The following is a 25,831-nucleotide window of genomic DNA, read 5'->3' on the forward strand; positions in this document are numbered from 1 at the left end:
AGAACAGGACCATTTTAAACAAACAGGTAATTTTCCACCCAGAAAAACCTGGCTAATTATAGGTGACTCGGGGCCACAGTCAGCTTTTGCAGGGACTTACAGCATTGCCCTTATGACTCTGGGCCTCCCAACTCACTACTGCTGCTGCTGCTGGCAGGCACCAGCACCGGCACAGGACCTGGTGAGTCCTACAGAGGCTCAGAATAAGACTGAATTTGCTCTCAAAGCAAACTTGAGACCAGAAGACAACAAAGAGGAAAGTTCAACGCAGCAGACATCACCTCTTCGCTTCTCCATGCAAGACTTTCAGAAAATCCCACTAGAAAGAGCCAACAGACAATGGCCAGTGACAAAAACGGAAGGAAAACACACAGGCAACATCATGTTATCTACCAAACTGAGTATTTTCCTTTCCAGTTACCACTTCTGAATGCTTGACCCTGACAGAGAAGAGCAATCCAGTCCCTGAAGAAGCCAATGGGGAGATGTCCACTGCCTTCATGCCTGTTTAGTTGCAAGCCTTTGATTCCCACCCTATATGAAACTGCCCACAAGGCGGTAAAAATCTTCCTGTGGGAGATGCAGTGCTCTCCTGGGATGGGATTTAGAAGACCAAGGTGTACTCCCAGCAGTGCTGCTCTGCGGCCACCACCAAATCACATCACATGGTGTTTTTCCTGTTCTCGCAAACAGGCACAGCGTCATGCCCTGCTTTCTGGGATGATGAGATTTATGTGTGAGAAGCATGGCACAAAAAAAAAGTTTTGTCACACGACGCAAATTGAAGCTGTACAAGGAAACCAAGGTAAATACCAAGGAAACCAAGTGGGTGCCATTAAAATCCTGACACTGAATGCTAGAAGTGGCTTAAATTTTGCAGCAGTACTTCTGCTGTTCCTTTTTATTATTAAGCAGGGGGGGAAATACTGCCTTGCAGATAAACATTGTGATGTGGTAAATGTTCAGAATTTAATGAAGTCCATTATAACAGATGAAAATGCAGCTTTCATTAGTTTATGAATACTGTATTCATTTTAAATTTTATTTTTTTATTTTTTTAATCCAGAAAGAATGTTTTCCCTAAGCAAGTGCCAAGTAAGAGAGTAAACATCTTCTGCTCATAGACCTTCATCTCTTCCCCAAGGCTGTCTCTCCTGCAAGGGAAAGGCTCTCATTACACCAGCCTTGTCCAAAGTCCTCTTGCAAACCTCTCCCAGTGAGTTGCACCCATCCCTACTAACAGCTGGTCACAGCTGGCTGTGCCAATAAGCTCTGCAGAGCGTTTTCCCACTCCTGCCTGCCTCTGCAGAGTTCTTCAGCTGCCACCTTAACCTTTTATTGTCACACACTCTTTGGGCCAAGAACAATAATCCACTTGCTTTATGATGCCCCAGCTACAACAGGGATTTTATGGAGTACCACAACATTATCTCCATAACTGTGGTCACACTGCTGATTAAGGGGGGGTCACATTGGCAATGGGGAAACCTATAATATCTTTATTTGTTCACAGGAAGGATGCACCAAGAGTTCAGGTTTCTCTCTCCAGCTTCAGAATCTTGGTTCTTTGATCCTGATCACCTCTGAGAATAAAAGGGGAATTTAGATCTTAAATGTGGTTTGGTCACTGGTGTCTCAGTTAACACTATCCATAAAAGGATCATTTGTTCTGTTACACAGGATAAGGCTGAGACCATGGAGTTGAAATAGGAGTAGAATGACAAAAAACAGTATCTTTTGAGCTAAAAAGGGCCAATCATCAACCATGTAAATAAATGAGTGACTATTGAGTTTTAGTTACAGTCTATTCTGTTGCTCATTTGCGAAGGGGGGTGAAAAGAAATTGTTTTAAGGCTTCAAAGAGATTTTTTTTTTTTAATTAGAGAATTACACATCATGGTATTTCACCACTACAAACACCTGCTGACAGTGTGATTGAAAAACAGGACATTCTAGAGGCCGCAAGAAAATGGGCACAAGAAAGAGAATCCAAGTAAAATATCTGAAGACTGTGGTCCGAGTGTGTAAGTTTTTTTTCCTCTGACTTCTAAAAGCGTCACATCCTCAAATTCAAACGAGCAGATGGCTGCCAGAAACACTCAGAAACCAGCAAGCTGCTTGCCTTGGACACATCATTCTGGTGTCTTGGCCTCTTGACTCTCTCATTGATTTTTATTTCATTTGGGTTTGATCCAAGGCAATTGGAGAGGATTTTAAAGTCACCAATGACCTCTGAACTTCAATGATAGCATTTTTGGGCATTTTATCTTAAAAGAGGAGATAAGGGCAGAAATGGCCAGTCACTCACCATCCAGTGGAAGAAAAAAAATGTAATGACATAATTTGCGGTTTCAGTTGAAGCAGTTGAAGTGAGCTGCTGAGTCTGTACAGAGAAGAGGTGATAGTGCTGGAGGGATAAATGTTTTGAAGAGTGTGCAAGCATGCCATCACCTCTTTCTATTGATAGCACACAGCTACAGCTGGTGGCAACTTCAGCTCTACCTCCATGTTCTTGCAAAACAGCAACCCTGGGAAACCCTAAGTCTTACCTGCTCCTGGTTGAGTGTCTGAATTTTTGTTTCTTACCTCTGAAAGGGTGTAGAAAATGTAATCTTTGATATGAAGTCAGGTCTTATGAATTGCCAGTAGATAAAGAGCCTTGCATTCATTTTCCCTGCAACTCTTACTGTTGTGAGCACTTCAATCCTGACCTTGATTCCTCCAAGTAAGAGATAATACAAATCTCATTCCTCACACAGACTTCCTCAGATGTTGTCTTGAACTTCATCTAACAGGTGCTAAATGGCTTTTCATGCAGGAGACAAGCTGAAGCTCACTGATGAAGGATAAGGCTGATAAATTTGCTCCTTTGGAGCAAGGGGATGGCGTGGGTAAAGATCACCCAGAAGACAGAACCAAACTGGTAGCACAGCAGGTCACGGTGACACTGAATCAAGATGGGGCCACCTTCCCCAAGGAGGGGAGCAAGGTACTGCAAAAGGTACCATTTCTCCTGATGGTATCTTCCTAAAACACGTGGAAGGAAAGACTTTTTTCCTCCCTCACTTTGTCAGGGCCTCATGTGGACTCCTTCCAGCTCTCTGAGGCTCCTGCTTTTATGCTTCCATCATTGTCCTGCACCTTTACCCAGCCATGGTGGCATGGTGTGGCCATTCCCCCTCAAATGTCCACTTCTCCTTACCAAGGTTATGCTCTGCTGATATCCAGGTTACTTTCTTCCCATCACTCTTATTGAACTAAAGGCACTTATTAAAGAAATGAGAAAATCATATAGTGCAGCTTCTGCTCAAATATAACAGACCAGAACTACAGTATTCCTTTATGAAGGGTTCTGTGACAACTAATTTTGGTGGCACACAGATAAAACACTCATTTAATTTCTCTGGATCCGGTAAAATCTGAAAAGAGCTATAGGAAATCAAGCCTATACCTTAGTTAATGAAATTCTGGGCTGCTTCTGGGAAGACTGACAATTGTTAAAACCAATCTGCCAAACTTTCATTCACAGCTTCATTGCAAAGTCATTACAGATACGACAAAAGCCGCCAAACTCACAGAGGTGTGTGTGAACGCACATGTGCCAATGGGGAGCACCACATTTGTCTCCTCCCAAGGCAACCTGGCAGCCTGGAGGGGACAGGAGAACAAGGAACAGATGCTCTTGATGCTGCCAGCAATACTCAGTGTTGCAGAACCCTTTTTTTTTCTTCCCAACTGAGAACTTGAGCCTGAAGTTACCTCCGCAAGCAAACCACTAACGATTCTGGAGAAGGCTGCCAGAGGCCCCAAGCCATCCAGCCACAGCCCATCTCACTTTCCCCACAACATAACAGAATGGCTTGGTTTGGAAGGGACCTTAAAGATCATTTAGTCCAGCCCCCCTACCGTGGGCAGGGACACTGTCCAATAGACCAGGTTGCTCCAAGCTCTACCAAACCTGGACTTGAAAATTTCAAGGTATGAGCCAGCCACAGCTTCTCTGGGCAACTTGTGCCAGTACCTCACCACCCTCACAGCCAAAAATTCTTTCTCAGTATCCCACCTAACTCTGCCCTCTGGCAGTTTAGAGCCATTCCCCCTTGTCCTGTTCCTCCATCCCTTGTCCCAAGTCCCTCTCCAGCTCTCCTGGAGCCTCTTCAGGCACTAGAAGGAGCTCTGAGGTCTTCCCAGAGCCTTCTCTTCCCTAGGCTGAGCAACCCCAGCCCTCTCAGCCTGTCACCATAGGGAAGCCCTCCAGCTCTCTCAGCATCATTGTGGCACACCAGAGCACTGATTATTTTGTCCAGCTGGGCTGTGTGCTGCATCCTTCGAGATGGATACTGGAGTTGATATTGATTCATTTTACTGGTGTTCTTTGCAGCTGGTTTGCTACACCCAGAAACCACACAGGGCTGAAATGAAACTATAGCACCCTCTCTGCAGGTCACCTGTGCCCAGCTACCCTCATGTTGGTATTTGTGTTCATTATGATACAGGTAAGGAGGATGTGCAGGAAACATTGCTCCCTGGGAAATAGTGATTTACTCTGCAAGGAAAAGGCAGGGTGCAGGCAAGTAATGCCTGCAAGGTTTGATGCCTTGATTTCTGTCGTGTGGATCAATATTAATAGCAATATTGTATTTCCAGGGCATACTCAGCTGGCAGAGATATTGATTATTTGGTATGTAGCAGTTCATTTATACTTGAGAGCAAACTGGGACACTGAAACAATAAATGTGCAGCTGTTAACAAGCAACTCAGGACATTGAGTTTCAGTGACACAACTGGGATATCACTTCCTTTGTCTAAAATGGAACATCTTTAACATGTCAGAAATATAATTTACTTATGTGACTTACTGAAATACCTGGAGAAAATACCTTCTTCCCTAAAACCTGCAGATTTAGGTCATGTTTTCAAATATGTGCCAAGTCCAATCAATAATTTCATCCCTACTGTGACCAAACACTTGAGGTACTCTTCAAGGGAAAATTTTTTTTTTATGTTTTAACAAGTATTATATCAGATCACCTTGTGCATGAGCAGATTTCAATGAAAGAAAAGATAACGAAACACTGGTTATATTACAGTTTGGTTGCAGTGGTTCAGCCAAAACTTATTTTTTCCAGTGAGGTGTTTAATTCATTGTAAGAAAGAGTAGATACCTGTATCTATATATATCAATATATTAGTATATTTGGATAGGGTGGACTCAAAATAAAGCCTTCTCTATCAAGCAGAGGGTTTACTTATATTTGAAAGACATAATGCTGTATCCTTCCATGAGCTGCTTTTTTATGTATAAGTCTACAATTGTCTCCTATGGACAGATTTAACTATCAACGACCAAACCAATGAAAAGAAATTATATAGGACACCAACCTTATGACTGGAACTCTTTGACAAGGAACCTCCCTACAGTGAAGGAGAAAGAAATGCTTTCTATGAAGAAAAATAATGGGTGGCACTCGCTGTTGCGGGAAACAATACCTCAATGACTTAATAATCTTTTTGTTTGAGTTCAAAGAGGCTGGGGAGGTGACTAGTAAATATGCAGGAAATGTACCTGTACTACACATTGCCTTTTGGGGGATAATCTAGCCTTTTCACTGCTATCAGCATGTTGCACCCTGTAGGCTTAGCTGCCTTAGCAACTGTTTACGATTTGGAGAGGTCAGGACCATGGGAGGCTGAATCTGCTTCTGATGGTGGTTCCCCTCTCCCACTGCTGACAAACGGAGTTTAGAATGAAGGAGTCCAGCTTCTCAGTTGGGCCTGAGCCTCTTCAGCCACTAGTAAGTTAGATGTGCCCAGAAATATTTCCAGTCATTGAGGCCAACTGGCACAGAGTGTTTTGTACCTCTGCTCCCGACCGTGTCTAACTTCCCTAATGCAGCAGCTAAATGCAAACAGCTCACTGGGATGAACCCTGAGCCATGCTTAAGAATGATTTAGGAGCTTGCTAGTTGTCATGGACCAAATGTGTGCTGAGGACTGGCCCAGTACTTTGAGTATGCCCAGTTACAATCCTGTGAACGTTCCCAAACACTGTTTAACTTGCTTTTGGCAGATGCAGCCTAAGACACTGGTATGACAAATGTCCTTCTTGCACTTTTCCTGCTCAAGATCACTTCTTTCCAGCCTGGAGAAGGGGACTGTATGGCTCTAAATTTGGTTACAGCAATAATCCTTTTGCTGGTTCATGAAATCACTCTGACTCAATAAGAAACCAGTTTACTGCTGTCTGCAATCTAAGAATATTTGCAAGGAACCAGATGTTGTGTGTTTAAAATGAAAAAAAATTGTTATGCATGGACAGATTAACCTCATAAACAAATCACTGTTCTCCTTATCCCACTGCACACCACTGTCATCTGCCTGATATTACATCTTCAGTGTTTGCAACTTGAAGCTGCACACCCCCCAAAAATCGTCCCACCTCAAGTATTTGCCGTGTGCTCCAACTATGCTACATTGGCATGCTGGGTTTGTCTGGGGCAGTTTACTTTCTCAACAGTGGCTGGTATGGGGCTGTGTTTTGGATTCGTGCTGAACATGGGGATGATAATGCAGAGATGTTTTTGTTGTTGCCGAGCAGGGCTCACACAGAGACAAGGCCTTTCCTGGTTTTCCTACTGCCGCACTGGTGAGGAAGTTGGGGGTGCATCGGAGCTTGAGAGGAGGCACAGGTGGGAGAGGTGACCAAAACTGACCAAAGGGATATTCCAGACCATACGAAAATATATAAATTGGGGAGAAGAAGGAGAGAGGAGATGTTTGGAGTGATGGTGGGTAACCTTTACATGTGAAGGGGCTCTGCTCTCCTGGTGGTGGCTGAACAACTGTCTGCCCATGGGAAGCGGTGAATTAATTCTTTGGTTTGCTTTTCTGGTGTGCACAGCATTTGTTTTCCTTATTAAACTGTCTTCATCTCAACCTATGAGTTTTCTCACTTTTACCCTTCTGATTCTCTCCCTGATCCCTCTGGTGGGGGAGTGAGTGAGTGGCTGTGTGGAGCTTGGCTGCTGATTGGGGTTAAACCATAACAATTGGGATACCTCTAGATGTCCTATAAAACTTCTGTGCTGACCTGCCAAAGGCAAAGCAAGTCTCCTTTCATGGGTTTCTCTGAGCTACAATTAGCTGAATGCAAGCTTTTTGAGAAGACTTGATTATATCAGGGCAGGGGCCATTTGGTAGAAGGTGGAGCAGGGTGAATGCAACCCCAAATCAAGAAGGAAGATCTTGGTATGGTGTCACCCAAATCTGGGCATCCTCCTACACTCCACAGGGACTCAAGCACTACAAGGCAGAGGAGGAAGGCAGGGGAAACATTCTGTGCCTACACTCTCTTCATCACACACACCACAAAGACTCCTTGGTGAAAAGGTCTCAAAGCTGCCTTCAGAAGCTCTTACTTTAATATGAGAGCTGTTCAGAGGAACTCATCTCTTTGAATGGTTTAGATCATGACACTTCCAACACTCAGCCTTGAGCATCACCTGTGCAGCCACTGACTCATGGTTTGCAGAAGGAACTTGGGAGGGAGCTCCTTGTCATAGTGAGCTGCTTATATTTCAGCAATGGCACTTTCTCAGTGGCACCAAGGCTGCCATCCACCTTTAGCAGTGCCTGCTTTCCCAAGGAAAAGATGATGGAGACTTGGGTCAACCAGCTGGTGTCACCTCCCAGCTCCCAGTTGGACAACCTGTGGCCCTGGCAGCAGCAACTCTAAGGACCATGGGGGGCTCACAGTCCCGATGTCTCGTGGTGGCTCCCTGACTCAGGAAGCTATAATGCCAGGAGGATGGTGGATGACTTCATGCCAGCAGCATCTAATACCTTGTGATCCTATGATCTAGTGCAAAAGGCAGGAGGAGTGGGAAGCCCAGCAGGCATCTGATTGAAGAGGCTGGGGGAGGTAAGAGGAGACAGTGTCCTGCTGTGCATTTCTTCCACCTCCATAACCTTCTTATTTTCAAAGAGTTTCCACAGGGCTATTGTTCTCCAGACCTGGTGCATCAGCATCCCCAGTACACTGGCAGCAGTTTGTGATTCACACACTGCCAGCCCTTCTCCTTCTTCATGTCAGTAAAATGAGCAGCTTGTTTGGCTTCAAGAGGAAGCAAAATGTGTGCAACTTGGACACCCCTATGCTAAGCATGTACAGGGTGATGCTGCTGCATACTCTACAACCATCAGGGCTTTCCTGGGCACATGATCATGCTCAGACAGACCCAGATGCATGTACACTGAATTCCACAAAACACGTGCCTCTCCTTCCTTCCTTCCTTCCAAAACTGATCACAGCAGCCTGGTCAAACTTTGGCACAACTGTTATTGGTGTGCAGAGTCAGCAATAAATGAGCAATTCTGTATGTTCAGTTTTCAAAGAGGTTGCAGATTTGTCCTGGCCATTAAGACAAAAAGGACGCTAACGCAAAACTACAGCAAAGTTTAAGCAGTAATTTTGCACAAGCAGGCAGGTACCATCAATGTAAAAGTCATTCTTGTTTTTTCTGCTTGGCTCTGTAAAAAGAGAAATACTGCCAAAGCTGTGCATTTTTTGAAACCTGCATTATTTTTTTCCCTAAAAAGGGTTGAAATAGGTTTAAGCATTACTGTTATTATCTCTAAAATGACAGAGACATTTCCATGTGAGTTTCCATTCACAGATATCCATATTTACAATGTGCACACCTTTGATTCAGGGACTGCAGGTCCCCTGTGGTCCAAGGACTCAAGGTTCATTTTGTGTAGCTCTTTCTGACAAAATGGGGTTATTAGTATTAGGAAATAATGCAAGGTCACCCACAGCCTTGATAGGAAAAGGAGGGTAGGAGAATATTAGAGAGAAACAGTAAGCTGTAACATCCAGCTGCAGTTGGCAAACCTGAGTGCATTTGGAGTGCCTGCACCAGTGTTTCATTCCCCTGTTTCCAATTGATTGCCCTAGCCTAGTGATTAACCACCTGAATACACCCAAGAAGGATATTCACAAAAGGATCTCATGATAAAAAGGCTATTTCTGGCCCTCTTTCCATCACATCATAATCTGTCCACTAATATGGCTTGAGATCTCAGCTGATCAAAAGGTCATAAGATGCTACTGCTAAGTATCACTGTCTCTGTTCAGCCGACGGCATTTTTACTCCATTCAGCAGTCAGAGGAATGCAATAGCAAAGCCTTCAAATCTGTTTGTATAATAGATGAAGTCTTCTCTATATGGCATTTATCATCCTTCAGGGAATGACACCTGATAAATAAATCTCTAGTTCCCAGTGAATTTAAATAAAACAAAGGCAAATCATATCACTGCACACTGTAAATATGAAACTGCAGAGAACATAAGGGTTCCCAATCTCTCACCATCTCCTTTGCTGCAAAAGCTGTGAAGTGCCGACCACCCTCAGATTCTACCAAAATCAAGGGAGCCCAAATCTCTGCGTACATTACAAAAAACATGGTGATAACACAGGAGGGACTAAAAGATACATCAGTCATTTAGTCTGATGAAGTGGTAAAAATTAATTGTTTTTCATGTTAGTAAACCCCCAAAAACAAATAAAGGGGTTTATTAGCATATCAGTAGGAATAACTGAGTGAAGGGGGGGGGGAACCCAATAAATGGGGGAATGTGTTTCCCAGGGCGTAACACTAGGGGGGACAATTTTCAAACATCCTGGAATGAATAAATACTAAACCACATCCTACCCAACACCACCACTCTGTCCAGCACTGCTTTACTGCAGTGTGCCAGTGGCTACTGGTCCATGTGACACCAGCCATGGCCTCCAGTGCCAACTGCAGCCACTTCTCCGGCCATCCTGCTTCCAAACCATCCAACCTGGGCAGAGATCGCTGCCCAAAACAGCAAGAGGAGAGGGAACCACTGCCAAGAACCACTTGCTACCTGAAGCCTTTGTCTAGTGGATCTGCAGAAGTAGTTCCTGTGGGCACCACCATTGGAAAAGGCGCTGCTTTGTGTCCCCAGCACACCTGAGGTGTTGTCACAGCCAAATTAAACCCCTCAGCATTTCCCAGACAATCCTCCCACTCCTTGGCTTTACAGACCTCTGTACCTGAACCAACAGACAGTTGCTTTAACTACAACTGGCAGTCATTTTGCTCCTCTCCATGCTTTCAAAGCTGAGAGCCATCAAAGATTAGCAGGAAAAAATCATGACTGTTTTTCCCTAAGAAGCAGCACTGGTAATAGGCTTCAGGAAAAATCCTCCTAAATGCAAGTGATAAGCATAGACTGTGTGAAGGTTGACAGGTTTGATTATAATTATCACTGCGAGGGGACTAACACTAACCTCCCTTCTGGAAGGCAATGACAATTCCTGGAAGGGAACAATGCAAGTGAATTATCATAAACAAAATCAGTGTGAGTAGAGTTGTCTTTACTGGGAAACTAAAGATAAAGATTTGGGGATGAAAAAAAACCTAACCAAACCAAATAAATCTTGAACATTCATTAAAGTTTATCCCTTAAATAGCACTTAATCATACATTGAAGTTTTGCTGACTTCGGGATGATGGGAGTAAAAGAATCAAGAGGGCCACATGAAGCATGAGTGGAGTCATGCATGCAAGAAGTGTTTGGAAATAAGGGATATATTCTGAAATTATACTTAAAGAACATATCCTGCATCATAAAAATGAACAAGGAATCCAAGGGAGGATGTTGGTCCAGACTGAGCTAAATATTCAAAACTAAGATAAAACTCAGGCAGCCTTTCACCAACCTTTCCCCCTTCCTCACATCCTAGCAGGAAGAAAACCAGACAGAAGCTCTTTAAATTGCTTCTGTCCACTGAATTCCTAAAATTGCATCTATACAGTAACTGAAATACCACAGCATCAGCTTTCAGCAGGGTTGTGAGGCAGAGAGGACAGGTAGTATTCCTTCAAGATCATCCTGCCCTGAGCTCTGTGCTTTCTCTGACAACATTGCATTTTTCCTAGTCTGCAGACTGGTTTTGCATTTCTCACTCCATTTCCATTGGAGACTTGGAAATAGAGAAGCTTGGGCAATCTGGAATAAAAGTAGCACTACAAGCAGCTTTTTCTGTCTGAACACAGGGCAAGAGATATTGTCTTCTTAACAGTGGGCTGTAATTGCAGAGGAGATGAAGAGAAGAGCCTCAGAGTCAAAGGCAGTTCTAAGAGTTTCATTCTCATTCTACCTCAATGGAGTGAAGCAAATAAATTGTGCAAGGAGACATATGGAAACTCACTACACAAATGGCCTATTTAAGGCTCCTACTTCCTAATTAGGTCCTGGTGTCAGGAGGTTGGTAACAATTATTCACACATAGATCATTTAGATACAATACAAACTATTCTAAAATCCAAAACATCATAATGGTATGAATTAAAAAGAAACCTTATTCAGCCTGATCTTTTTAGACTCCTTTGCTTACGGCTTGGACTATCACTTTCTGTGCTATGCATACTTACATTTTGTGTCTAACACCGCAAAAATGCATCTGGAAGGGGAAAATGAATAAACAAAAAGCATCAGGGCCATAACCCCTTGTTCTTACCTTGTTCACAGATTTCGTCACTGGACTCTGCACAGGGAACCCACACTCTCTTCCCAAATTCTTCATCTGACTCTGTGGTGTTTCCCAAAGCAAAAAGAAAAGACAAAACCTTGATTATTGCGATGACTGTGTAGAAGATGGTCACAAGCCCACAGAGTTTTGCTCTGCCCTTTCAGTTTCTTTACAGCCTTCAGTATGGTCACCACCATGTGCCAGCCCCCAGAGCTGGGGCTCACCCTCAGCCCTGCAGAGTTTTTGGAAGGTCCCCCAAGCTTTCCCTTACCCCACACAGATGTGTAGGTTTCTCCTCCCAAGCGCCCCCAAGTATTGGCACAATGAGTGTTGATGTCAGGGAGAGATGCCATGGATTCCTTTGACAACCCCTGTTAGAAAGGCTTGGGAAGAGCAGGAAGGTGTCACAAGATGTCAAGCTGCCTGTTTTGTATAGGAGCTAAAGTAAGGAGCTGAAGCCAAGGATTACCACATTGGAAAACCATTAAAAACAGGGTAAGTGCTTGTGATTCAACATCATGACTGCAACCAACCTGCTCTCCCTGTGCTTTGGTACTTCTGGTATGAAAATTAGGTCTTCCTCTCCTTCCTCCATTCCCACTTCTCCTCTTTGTCCACCTCTCCAGCCCTTCACACAAAGGTGAAATATTTTACATTTTCACCTGTGGTGATGCAGATCAGAGAGTGGTTTTTTTGCTTTGCTTTGCACTGATTTTGCCAAAGGCATCCTTTCAAGCATCAGCCTGTGCAAAGATAATAGGTGACACAATTCTCTGAAACTGGAATCAGCAACAAATCAGCCATCTGCCACTCCAGGGGGCTGAGATTAACCCAGCTACTGGACCGTGACTGCAAAGCATTTGCACATTTAGATTACAGAAATACGAGGTTTCCGGTCCAAAAAAAATAAGACCGGGAATGGGGAAGGTGTGGAAGATAGCCTTGGAAGAGCTCTGCAGATTAACCCTTCCAGACACAAGCCATCTCATAACAACTCCAAGCAAACAGTATTTCTCATTATAAAGTGTTAAAAGGGTGAAGGATTTGAAGGAAACAACTTGATACACATGAGACACCGTGTTTCGGGAGAATACATCCAATGACACCTCCTTTATACACGGAGAAATAAATACAAAAGCATTCAAGTGCCTTGTCACTGCCTTTCCTCCTTGGGAAGCATGACCAAGCTGCCCAGATGGCTTACTTGACCACTTCGAAAGTACAAGAGCAGCATTTTTGCCCCAAAGCTCCCCTACTCTCAAGATACCAAGGGAATGAAAGAGGTCTGAATTCTGAAGTAACAAGGTTTAGGAAGGTCTCTTCATCTGTTGCTCCCAGTTCACCTTTTTGAATAACAAACACTACATTGCTACTCTGTGCATATGGATGCTGTGAGTCTACATTAATACTTGTCCATATCTTTGGGATCCTCTCTGTGAACCTGATGGGAATTGTTGTTTGGTAACTCATGTATCAAGAGCTTTAAATCAGTAGTAAACACAAGCTGTCTCCACATGTAAAAGCATGAACAATGGTCTGTACAGTTGCATGGTGGGTCAGGACAATACCAGGGTCTCCTCTGGTCCCTTTGATGTGGGTTGTAATCTCCACTCCTGCCATTTGCTCTTGTACGTTAGAATCCCATGGATCCTTGAGATTACCATCCTTAGGGATCACAGGTTAAAAAGAGCAGGTTGTGCCCAGAGGAAGATGAGTAGCCACAGACAAAAATACCAGCAAGAACATCTGGAAAATTCTGGAATATCTCACCGATGAGGAGAGACTGAGAACAATGGAATTGTTCAGTCTGGAGAAGACAAGACTCCAGGGAGACCTTGAGCACCTGCCAGTACCTAAAGAGGCTAAAGGAGAGCTGAGGAGGGACTTTGGACAAGGGCCTGGGGTGACTGGACAAGGGGGAATGGATTCATGTTGCCAGAGGCAGTGTTAGATGGGATATTGGGAAGGAATTCTTCCCTGTGAGGGTGGTGAGGCCCTGGCACAGGTTGCCCAGAGAAGCTGTGGCTGCCCCATCCCTTAGAGATGTCCAAGACCAGGTTGGATGGGGCTTGGAGCAATTCTGTCTAGTGGAAGGTCTCCCTGCCCGTGGCACAGGGGATTGGAACAAGATGAGCTTTAATATTTGTTCCAACCCAAACCATTCTGTGATTCTATGAAATTCAGGCAAGATCTGCATGGTGCATGCCCTTGGTGAGGATGATGGCTTAAATACACAGCTCATCTCATGAAGCCCAAAGAGATAACTTAAAAGCAAACAGCATGCACATGTGTTTATAAAAACCCACGTATTTTATGTATGACTTTTATTCAGAGAAAACAGGTAGGATTGGGTAAGCTCAGCTGAGAGGTGAGGAAGAGCAAGGGATCAGTTGCTGTAGTCATTCTACTCCATACAAAACCTGCTGACATCACCTCAGAAATGAGTGCACCTCCCAGCAGTGTTAATCTGGGACTGAGCATTTGATCCTCCACAGAGTAAGGACTATTGATTTGCAAGGAGCTGTGAGAAGAGGGTGAGAAGAGCAGGCCTTTGAGTCTCCCTGAATTCCCCACTATTTATCAGAGTATTTCCAAAAAGGCATTGCCTGGGCAGAGCTAGGTGCTCCCAAACCAGGTCTACACGTTTGAGACCAAAGGTGAGGTTTGAAGTGGTTTGTATATCTACTAGGGCATGGTCTTCAGGTGAGAGAGAGGTCAAAGGGATCATCCCATGCCTGGGACTACAAAATGGGCCAAGCTAGTAACCCAAGAACCCACAGCCTCCTGAGATGCAGCAAGTTAACAAGGTTCTGCCTGTGCTTTAGAAAGGTCTCCTTGAACTTGACCCGCTAGCTATGTAAGGGCTAAAACTGATAGAACAGGATGTGGACCTGTTTTCAAAACCAAAGGCTGGGATTTTCTCTTTCTCCAGTCTCTAGTTTCTGTAAAGACAACCTAAAACTCCAAATTCAAATTCCACAATGGTCCAAAAAAGGAACATCTGTGGGGTGTGTGGGGGAAATATTTGCATTTAACTTCAACCATTGAACTATTACAGGAGTGCTCGTGCTGGTAATAATTTTTAAAATGCTAAAAAAAAAAAAATAAAACTCCATTAAAAAAAAAAAGTGGGAATTTTTATATCCCTTTTCTTTACCTGTAAATGGAGGGACAAGGGGAACAACACAGGGCAAACCCCTTCCTTTCAGACAAAAATCACCACAAAACTCCATCCCATTTCTTGCCAGTTAACCAATCTTATGAATTGATAATTTTTGTTTGTTTTATCCAGACATACTTTGCAGGAAGGGGCTTTTGCAACCCAAACAGCGCCACTGCATCAGCCAGGCTCTGAGCTGAGCCGTGGAGCTGCTTGGAAGTTGCCTCGTCTCCCAGCAAATGAGAAGAGGAGGGAAATACCGACGCAGGCGACGCTGCACCTTGCAGCAGAGACTCGTGTGTCCTACAAGTAACCTTGCATCAAGATACAGAGCCACAACAGCAGCCTTATGGGTACAGTGAGAGGAGGAGGAGGAGGACAGCGAGGACGAGGGGAAGGGCAACAGGAAAACAATCAGAAAACTCACTGGGAATCAACTGTTCTATTCCTCCTTAGGAAAAAAAAATAACAAAAAAGATAAATAAATTAAAAAAAAAAAAAAGCCCTCCCTGATACAGAGATGGAAGGAGGGGATGAGCCCCTTTACACTCCATGTCCCCAGCAAAAGTCCCCTCCCTTTCCCAGAGCTCCTAAATACCACTGGGGGTGGCTGGAGGAGAAAAAGGGTCACATTTAAAAGGCGAATGGGAAGCAGGGAGGAGGGAGGACACTCCTGAGCCCGGCCACTGGCCCCACGGTCTCAGCCATTCTCATTCCTGACACGTTTCCCTTCTCTCCAGCACAGCCCAGCTTCGAAATATTAGTGCGGCGCAGAGTGCCATTTTCGAGTCGCTGCAGCTCCTTCTTGGCACCGGTTCAGCTTTTTGTCTTGCCTTCTCCTCCGAGCGCCCAGCGGAGGGAGGGAGGGAGGAAAGAAAGGCGGAAAGCGAAGCCCCGCTGGTTCGCTGTCAGACTCCCCGCGGCACCCTCGCCCTGCCCGCGGCACCCCGCACCCTCCCAGCCTGCTCCCGACCCAACCACTCGGCAAACATAAATCTCTTCCCACCTCCACGGCAGCCAGTTCACAGCCTTCTTCCTCCCTCCCCCCCCCCCCCACTTCTCCCCGCCGCCACCCCTTTTCATCGCGCTCTCTCCCTTTGTACTCCTCTAAATTTTTCCAGCCAAGCGTTACAACCTTCCACCCCCTCCCTTTCTCCTCCGTCCCCAGCCCTCCCCACCTCCTGCTCTCACACCGGCAACAAAAAAAAAAAAAAAAAAAAAAAAAAAAAAAAAAAAAAAAAATAAAAAAGGAAAAAAAAAAATCGTGCCATGGTTGCCAATGCCCTGGCAACTCTCCTCGAGGTGTGGGGAGCCCCTGGACACACAACAGGGCCGGGAGGTCCATTCCAGCCCGGAGCTGCCCAGGCGCGGAGCTCATGGGCGCACACGCGTGTGCACACACACACACATACGTGTGACAGCGCAGGACACACTCTGAGTGCATCCCTTGGCATTGCTGTAAATACAAGCGTGCCTTTGGCAGCTGAGTCCCACCTCCTCCTGCCTGTGGGGCTGGGAGAAAAGAAAAGCAGAGGCGGAATAACAGGGGAGGGACGCTGTATTTTTTTAAAGCAACCCAAACATGGCACTGAGCGCTTCCACCAACAACTTCTCAGCCTGCTGTGCTGGCAACCAGCTGCTGGTTCTAGGCTGGCACTGGCTTTGATTTGTTTTTCTCTCCTCTTAAACGCCCTCCTCCCAAATATTTATCCCCTTATTTTATTTTTTTAAAAGTTTTTTTTTCTTTTCTATTTCCCTCTTAGGTTTTCTGTAGGGACAAGGCTTGCCCATATGCTTGTCACTTTCTCTCTGGTGACTAATGACAGGACTCAAGGGAGTCCTGTGTCAGGAAAAGCACAGACCTGATATTAGGAAAAGGTTCTTCACCCAGAGGGTGGTTGGGCCCTGGAACAGGCTCCCCAGGGAAGTGGTCACAGCCCCAAGCCTGCGTTGTTCAAGGAGCACTTGGACAACTTTCTCAGGCACATGGTGGGATTTCTGGAATTGGACTCAATTATCCTTGTGAGTCCCTACCAACTCTGGATACTCTATGATTCCATGATTCTAAAGGAACTCCCTTCCACTTCCACCCACAAATCCAAAGCAGCATGTGTGGAAGGGGCACCAAAAGAAGTACTACATGATGTAACACTGAATGGACCAAGAAGAGGGGAAAAAAAACCCATATGAACACACAAGATATGTATTCTCTTCTCTGAGGAAGAAGGAGAGAGTGAGAGATGCCATAAAAGCAGACAATATGACCTTGTGCATGCCAGGATGTGCTAACCCCAACCCCCTCCTCAAAGGAGGGAGGAGTCAAGTTTTGTTGGGAGTAGAGAAAGACTGAGGAAAAATGCATGTTCTCCATAGAAAGGACCCGAGAGAGCCAACTTCCAGCTAGTGATGTGACTCTTATTAAACCAGAGTTTGAAACAGTGACATATGCATGAGAGAGATAAAGTGGTATCAAATGTACCTTGTCTGGTGCCTGGAGGAAAGAGATTTGGAGAAAAAAAAAATATAATAATGCTGATGCTGGGGATGGCTTGGGAGGGACATGGTAGGGAGGAGAGATGTGCTGAGGATTTTATCATGGAGGAACGAGTGTATTAAGCTGAAAACCTGGCTGGAGACCCAGGGAGGGGCACTGCCTTGTAAGCAGCCACTGGTGTCCCTGGAGATTTTTTTATGGGACTGCTGAGATGGCTTTGTCCACTGAGAAGCATCAGAACTGCTCGGAAGCCATGGGAATTAGAGGATGCTGAAACAGATGGGCACTAGCTCCCTGGGGCAAGTTCCTCAGGAGGCGCAGCAAAAGTGCCAAAAAAAGTCTGGTTCTCACTGAACACGCCCTGGCCACCTCAGGGAATAGCAGAGCAACCACCCTGATAGCAGGGTCGCAGAGCCAGAGCGGGAGACAGACAGACAGACAGCATGCTCGGCGTGGTACAGACAAAACAGCAATGTCCTGAGCAGCTGCCTAATATGTATCTTGGCAGAATCTCGCCTGGCTGTGGATGAAGCAGAAATCGCAGGATGGAATCGTAAAGCCATCAGTTGGTCTGACTTTTGCCTCCCTGGCCAGAGTGGATAACACAGGAGGAGAGCAGAGGGCTGGATGACACCTCTCTATCTGCCAGGAGCCACACGGGGAAGCTGGTCCTTCAGCCACTGACAGCTGCTGCATGGGGAGCAGCTGATGGGCAGGCACTGGAGTAGACTTAAAATAAGCAGATGCCCTGCCATGACTGCACTCATTAAGTGATGTGTGAGTTTGCATATTTAAGCTGAGCACAGGGCCTGTGTCCTTAGGAGCATCTCTGCCACTGAGATGTGTCCCTGCACAGGGTCCACATTGGAGTTTCTCCAGGCCAGCACAGCACAACTGGATCTGGCTCAGTTGGATGGAGCAATATCCAGGTAGGGCCACTAAATCCCCTCTTCTGACTTGTGGTTTTGCTGCCCCAAGCTCTTTGTATAAGGTCATCACCCAGCACTGGCTGTGATTCCTCCCACTGTCTGCTTCCAAAGTCAGCCAGTGTCCATCCAAATGCTCACTCCCATAAGGTTTATATATTTGTTTTCTCTCTCTTTGCTATCCCTCAGGCTTAGGGTGGGTTTTTCTGCCCTTCCCTGCAGCCTTTATAAGTGCTGGCATTTGGCAAGGCAGATGGGGTCCCTTACGTGTGTCCATGGCAAAGCAGACCCTGACACCTCAGTTGGAGTCACCTGCAAAGACACATCCCTGCCTGCAGGTATCACTGAAGTGACTCCCAGACAGAGGCACTTTCAGATCCTTTGAGTCAAAAGGTGCTATAAATAAAAGATATTACAGACTAACAAGTTCTCAGTTGCAAACTGGAGTGGGAAAGAATATTTTAGCATCCTCTTTCTAAGCACATTAACTCTTGGCAGACGTGATCGTTCAGGTCTTCACAGCTGAAAACTTCACACCTTGTGCAGCATGTTGAGTCCACACGCTCCACTTCCAGTTTCAACAGCTCTAAAATCTACAGCTAAAATCTATATCCCCCGTAGTGCAGCAAGCACCCAAATATCGTGTCATTTTGGGGGTTACGACACTAAATATACACCCCACGGTCATCTTCCCCGGGAAAAACAGCTTTTGCTGCTATAAGCTCACAATAGATGGTGCCTAAAGATTTTTATCAGCTGGCTTCTGATGCTTCCCTTCCCAGTGCGAGCAAGCACTTTGTATCAATCTGGCTTGCTTTAGTGCAGTGACCCAGAGCCGTGCTCCGCCACTGAAAGTTCAGGTCCCAGCTGCGGGGCTAAACTCTTGCTGACACTGTGCTGATTTCTCCGTCTCTGTCACCCACGCTGCCAGGGAGGGGGAGGAGATGTCGGATTTTTCCGGGCTGGAAAAGAAAGAAAACAATCGTGCAAAACTCAGAGATGATGTGGCAAAGGAGAAGGGGGAGGAAAACAAGCACGATGTGTGAAGTGAGGCTGAGGAGAGGAAATCCTTTGGGCAGCACAGGGTTCCTCGATCACGTTTTTTTTTGTTTTCTTAACCGAGGAGAAGATCTTGGTCAAGCGGGAATTAAATGGTTGTGCGCAGGGAAAAGCTCTCAGGATGTCTCGAAGAACTTGTGTGCGTGAGCAAGTGCATGGAGAGATGCAGAGGGGGAAATCACTATTAGTGACGGGTGAACTACAAAAGGTTGGGTGGTTTGTTTTGGATGAAGATCCCCACATGCAGATGCTTATCTAAAGCCCTCAGTCTTCAGAGCAGGGCTAGAAATCTCTTAAGAACAGACTATTCTTGCATGATTTCCAGTATCTCTGAAAGCTGTCCTCCATGCCAAAAATACTGAGAAAACAGTTTTTTTTTCTTCTTCTTTTATGCAGCGTTTTGGCTCTTCTGTCTCTTGTTCTAAGCAAAGCCTAAAACCGCAAAGACTTTGACTTGAAGGCTGGACTGTGCTAGTTTAATTTCAAGCCATCCTGGTTCTCATGACTGCACAAATACAAGGAAAATAAGGAAAAAACTTCTGTGATTCTATGGAAAACTTTCAGAGAAGGCTCCCTGAAAAATGGCAGAAAAAGAAGCTTGTTTCCCTAAGTGAGAACTATGAAGCTTGAATTCCCCCACCTTAAGCAGACTACTTATCTATAAACTGGCTACTCTGCTATTAGAATGTGGAAAATTACAGCATTCCCAGTTCAAATGAGCCTGTTAGCCTTGGGTGGTTATTAGTCAGTAAATACTATTGATTCAATAGACAAAATAAAGACTTTGAAGAGAGTCTTATTTCCCCAACCAATCTGCAGTAGCCCTGATTTGACAGAGAAGGGTTAAAGAAAACAGTTTGAACATGATCCAGCGCCCTCCAGTTTTCTTAAATCCAACTGTAATTGAGGTAAAATAGCCTGGTGCTGTTGGAATGACTGTGGTATGTTTTGCAGGAGTCCTCTGAACAAACAAGGCTGTGGCAGGGCTGGTTTTGATCTCCATCTGGATTTACACCAAGGTATCTCAGTTACTGTTGCTCACTGTGTAAAGGCAGATCATAATCAGGCTAGTGTGCTTTTAAGGACGTTGCCAGATATCCTGTGCTCCTGAACCATGCACCTCAGGAAGGTTTAAAGCACATACACTCACTTCACATGCAGTGAAGAATGAATGTTTTGCTGTTAAAGACCAGATGATGCTCTTTCTAAGTGATTTCTTGTTGTCTTTTCCCCTGCCTTTCCTATTATTTATTAAATACTCAAGCAATGATCTTCAGCTCATCCAAGTGGTTTGGAGACCAAGACTCGTTTTCAGCTGGTCCAAATCAGGATAACTCAATCCAAGTCAACCAGAACCATGGACAAAGTCAGCGGAAAAGCTGTGACCAAGAGTTTATACCACAGAGGCTTCCTGAACAAGGGCACTGCCTTCTAGACAGCACAGTACTTATGGTCTAAGTATTGTCTCTCTGAAGCTGAAGGCACTTCTCGTGGTTGACCAAGACAGGTGTAGGAGGCCCCATTCATGTCCACATGTATGACTGGGGAGTAGCTTTATTACCCATCACATTCCGTGCTCGTTGTAAAATCCACTCACTGTGTCCTGCTAAATGCTGCAGGATGCTGCTAATTTTTTGCAAAACTTGGCTCTTGTGCAGCTTCTCAGTTTAGATGGGGGGAGGGAGAAATGGGTTTAACTTTTGGCTTGAAAGAAAGCAAAAAATCTGGACTCTTTCAAGAGTGTGCTGAGCAGTTAAGAAATCTGGCCCTGAGCTTTTTAGAAGAAGTGACCCAATCGATCTAGTTATTACACCATTCTCTGGCCTGTGACTAACACATGGATTGATATTTACTTGCAGGAAATGTTGGCAAGAGATGGGGGTTCCCATTCACTCGTGCTGTTTACTGCTCCCCTGAGAACACAGGCTGCAGCCACGATGTAGCAGCAGCTTCACAGGTGCACAGTTTACACGCCAAAATGGGTTGTAAATCAGAGCAGAGGAAGAAAGGGCTGGAAAAATGCTTGTTTGTAGAAGCGACCATTGGAAAGGGATGCCGACTGTGTTCATTTTCACAGGTTTCCTCTCCTAAGTCTATGCTTGCTCACACTGCACCACAGGGACTGGGTCCCAGGTCGGAAATCCAAGGAGCATGCCAATAATTTGCCAGAGATTACACAGGGGGTGAACTTGTCCCTGATCTCTATTATTGGTTCAAAACCAGGAATTCTCATAGCATTTTGGACAGATGGCTAGTCCTATTACTTCTTATGTTAGATTTCCCATTGAGGCTGAAAACAAATCCACATTCAAGCTGAAAGTAAACAACCTGCGAATTCAAAAGGCATTAACTCGAACTGCCAAAGCATTTGCTGCATATGCTGCAGATGTCAAACAGACAGTTTCCCACAGCCCTGAGCCTAGACACACAGCTAAGTTACACAGAAAAACCCTCTACCCAGCCCAAAAATCCATCCTGTGCAAAACTCACTCTCCTTGCTGGCATTTTAAAGAGCTGGAGACTCAGCTGGATTGAATTAATGTAGCTCCTCTGATTTGAACAGAGCTATGTCAATTTATACCAGATGAGGATTTCACCCTTTGGAGGCTAAGTGGGAAATGGCTATCCACTACTTATTTAATAATGTGGTTTCAGGCAAAAAAAAACCCAAACATAAAATGTTGTGTATTTTAAAGAGTGAAACAGCACTAAGTAAGTTTCTTTCCATTTCTATGATTAATTTTTGAAGGAACCTGTAAGACAGCTTGGTCCAAAAGAGTCAGGATTTGCAGAAAAATGCATATAAATAACACAAAATACAAACAACATAAGTTACGCAACTTACATCTATTCCTGATACCTTCCAAAATGCCAACAAAAGTTGACTAGGAACCCAAGAAAGACATTGCTGTGGCATTGCAGGAAATTCATAAAGTGGAAAAGACTAAATAAACCAGTCTATTTTTCCTACCAGGGCTATATGAAGAGGATAAAAAACCCATGAAACTAAACCATGCAATCACAAAAAAAAATTCCACCCATATGCTTTGAAATGCTCTTAACATTAGCACCATGGTGTGCTCCTTCGCCATAAAGATGTGCAAGATTGTTTTCCTAATATATTTTGGTATAAATTGAACAGCACCACTGAAGTAATATTCTGAAAATCAAGATTCATTCTATTTAAAGGAATGCATCCTCACGGTGTACATTCAGGACCGACCACTTGAATTAAGCCTCTGATTTATTTTTTACCATAGGAGGCCCCACTTGCAGACTCCTACGTGCCTTCATTTTCCCCAAAGTAAACTGGAGGTCAAATATTACACCAGTAGAAACAAATGGAGATTTTTAAGTTGATAGTAACAGGAAATCAAGCTTTAAACTGTTTAACTTGAAGCCACTAGACCGATACAGCTCATCCGAAAATTCAGCACCTCTTTCCTCCTGCCACCCTTATTTTCACTTTACAATTCAGTATAAGCTGGCAATTAGTAATACTTTGTCTGTTTATAGAGCCTTACATCTGAGGATCTAGAAACACTTTGTAAACACTAATGAATTAAGCTTCTTAACACCCCCTGTGAGACAGATACTGCTATCTCATTTGCACAGCTCGGAGAAGTGCAGGTTTGCTGTGGGTCAGAGCCAGGCAGCACCAGGGCTGGGAAACTGCTACAGACCCTGGACCTCACCTTCAGCTCAATATCACAAGGCTTTCCATGGATGCAGTGATGTGCCTGGCAACTTCAGGAGCTTATAATTATCTCTTGGAGCTGCCAGTGTTGCCCTGATGTCTGGCAGACTGAAAATACAGAGGATTGAACTTCTACCCACAGAGAGAGAAAACTTAAGACCCGCTCACAGAAACACCATGAATATGCCATCCGTCCTTTCCTGAAACAGCCACTCACACATATGGTCCTCTGGCATGGCAAACAGGAGAGAAACTTGGGATTTCATTTGTCCTATTCAGTTTTTAATAACAACACCAACCCTGGACAAATCAATAGGAAGGTCCAGGAGGATTCTTTTCCTTTCCTTTGCATTTTTAATTGCCCATATCTTTTTCTTATGTAGGGGAAAGGTAAAATATCCAAGCCTGCTTGCCAGTCATGCTGACAAGAGGAACTTAAAGGATTTTTAAAGAAAGCCTGAAGGTTTTATTTCCAACACTATCAGGAATGTTTAGATCTTAGGCAAGCCTTAGGACAAGATAGGCATTGGTGAGAATTTTTTTTTTTTTTCCCCAAAGCATTGTCTCATTGATTTAAGAGCAACTAATGTCTGGTACCTATTTGAAGCATTTTTCCTGGTAGCCCTTCTCCAAATGCCTGGCAATTGGACAATTTCCATGATGATTCTTCTGTCTAAAAATACACATCTTCCCCTCTTTTCAATTTATTACTGAGCCAGTCAGCTTGTTTATTGCTGAAGTTTTTCCCATTTAATAGTGCACTTAGAAAAGCTTAATACAAACATTGACCAATTCGTCGCTGTCACAAAAAGAAAAGCCTTAGAAATCATTAATCTAAACAGGAGTCAAGAGCAGGAGTCTCTTATTTAGAGATCAGTCAATAGGAAACAATGTTATGGAAGCTATTTTAAACAGAACAATTTTTTTTTTTTTAACGCTTCTTTCTGTTCCACTGATTGAAATTGAGGAGAATAGCAAATAAAATATTTGGTTTTGCTTTCAAAATTTGTTCATGACCTTAAATCCCAGGAATGGGAACAGACAGGCATTTGACATATTCAGTGTGTTGATTTGTGAACTACTGGCAGATTGCTGTTTGCCTAAGAATACGTATTTGAAATTCTTTTCTAAAAACTCTTCTTGATCTTTTCCCAGTCCACGGGCTGTTAAATGTCTGCATGACACCGCGGTGTTTGTCTCCTGAACAGAGGGACATTACAATCCCTAGAAGCAGGTTTTCAGCGGGAACATTAAAGGCACTATTCAGGAATATTCCCCAGTATTTGCAGCCTCCGCAAACAGTACTGCATGCAAACATGTTTGCTGGAATATTTGTCAAGAGCAAACATGACAGGATGGTGGGAGAAAGTGTACAAAGTCTAACCAAGCTTATAAAAACCCAACAGCTAATGAATACTTGTGGAAAATGTCTTATGGCATTTCCTCAGTGACAGATGCTGATTAGGAAAGCCTATAAAGCCCAAACTATTTTGCTGCCTACATCCTCCTGTACTCCAGAACTGAAAGCTCCTTCCATGGCTCTCTTTAGCATCTTCTTCCATTACTCTGCTGGATCCAGAGGAGCAGTTTCTAAAAATTTGTGTGTGTATATCAAATGTGTGAGGTTATGAACAACTGGACAGAGGCCCAGAAACTCATTTTACATAAGCATCTTGATGTCTAAAAGCTTTTCACTGTCTCGGAAAAAAACCAAAAAAACAAATAACAAAACAACAAAGAACAAACAAACAAAAAACCCCCAAAACCAACCCAACCAACCAACCAACAAAAACAAACAAAAAACCTACAAGAAACACCTACAACAGACATGAATATATGTGTAGATTGGTCAATATGTCTCACTGACCAATACTGTGTCACCACAGTGTTACATAGTACTCTGGGTCTTCTCTTCAGGGCCCTTCCTTCAGTGAAAAAAACGGCTTTTGGTTTGGGTCTTCTCCTGCAAACAACCCAGTGGGTACCCAAAAAAACACAGCAAACTCATGTGGACTCATTGTCTCAAAAGCACATGGCCAGGGAAGGAGGGAGAACTGCAAGGAAAGCCAGTGGACACACCCCTACGTGCCTGGGGGTGCTTGGGGATGGTGAATTATGGACTCATCTAAGCCAAGACAATGCCATGCAGGCATACACAGCCGAGAAAAATCATGTCTCACTAAAAAACCAAGGCACTGAGATCCAATATTTTTAGTTAATAACAGCCGAACGAAGCATTTGGGATGTATGGCAGTGGGACACAGCATGAGGTTAACATGATCTTGGCGACTGAAAAACCTGTCTGGGGAGACATGAGTTGCATTTTGCAAACACTGCACCGAATTTTGCTCCTGAAGGGAAGCTTTAATGCAGAGAGACCACTGTGGGAATCCTCTGACACACTACTGGTGATAACACGGGACAGATTAGGTTACAGTCAGGGCCAGGCTGAATTTTTTCCTGGGCTGCTCAAAATATTCTAGCAATGTCAAGGCTCACCATAAGCTCTTGTATCTCACCACTATATTTTCCAGCCAAGCATGACGCTTCCTTTTTCACCTGACTAATACTATGCCCCTCAGTATGATTTCTGAGCAGGAGTTTACTGAAAATGATCTTTGTTCTGCTGTGCATGCAGCCAGCTCACGTAGTAACAGGATAGGGTCATTTGCCTTTCTTTTTAAAAACTGCAAATCCCAGTTCACTAAAAATAGGGTTTTATTCTGCTAATTCTGCCTGTTAACTGAACACATCAATCCTTATGTTTCCCTCTCCTGGAAGGTGAGGGAAGGCGATGGACCATCCAGAATTCTTCCAGTCTGTCCCCTCTGGTCATGCATTGCTAGGGATGATACTGTATAATGCATGACTTACCTGCAAAGACATCGGAGGAGTAATGAAATAAGCAGATGCTCCGTCAGCAGGCTTTT

At 44.4% G+C, this 25,831-nt stretch overlaps 1 protein-coding gene across 4 annotated transcripts in view; it reads right to left on the minus strand.

Moving 5' to 3' along the window:
* SETBP1 (SET binding protein 1) overlaps positions 1-25,831 on the minus strand; it is a 263,727-nt gene that overhangs the window by 129,278 nt on the left and 108,618 nt on the right. For all 4 annotated transcript variants that reach the window (XM_032674916.1, XM_032674915.1, XM_032674917.1 and 1 more), the window contains one exon: positions 11,554-11,625. In XM_032674916.1, coding sequence (XP_032530807.1) covers positions 11,554-11,625 — 72 coding nt within the window. The remainder of the gene's footprint in view (positions 1-11,553; positions 11,626-25,831) is intronic.

Source organism: Chiroxiphia lanceolata, chromosome Z (assembly GCF_009829145.1).
Source record: "Chiroxiphia lanceolata isolate bChiLan1 chromosome Z, bChiLan1.pri, whole genome shotgun sequence".
NCBI lineage: Eukaryota > Metazoa > Chordata > Aves > Passeriformes > Pipridae > Chiroxiphia > Chiroxiphia lanceolata.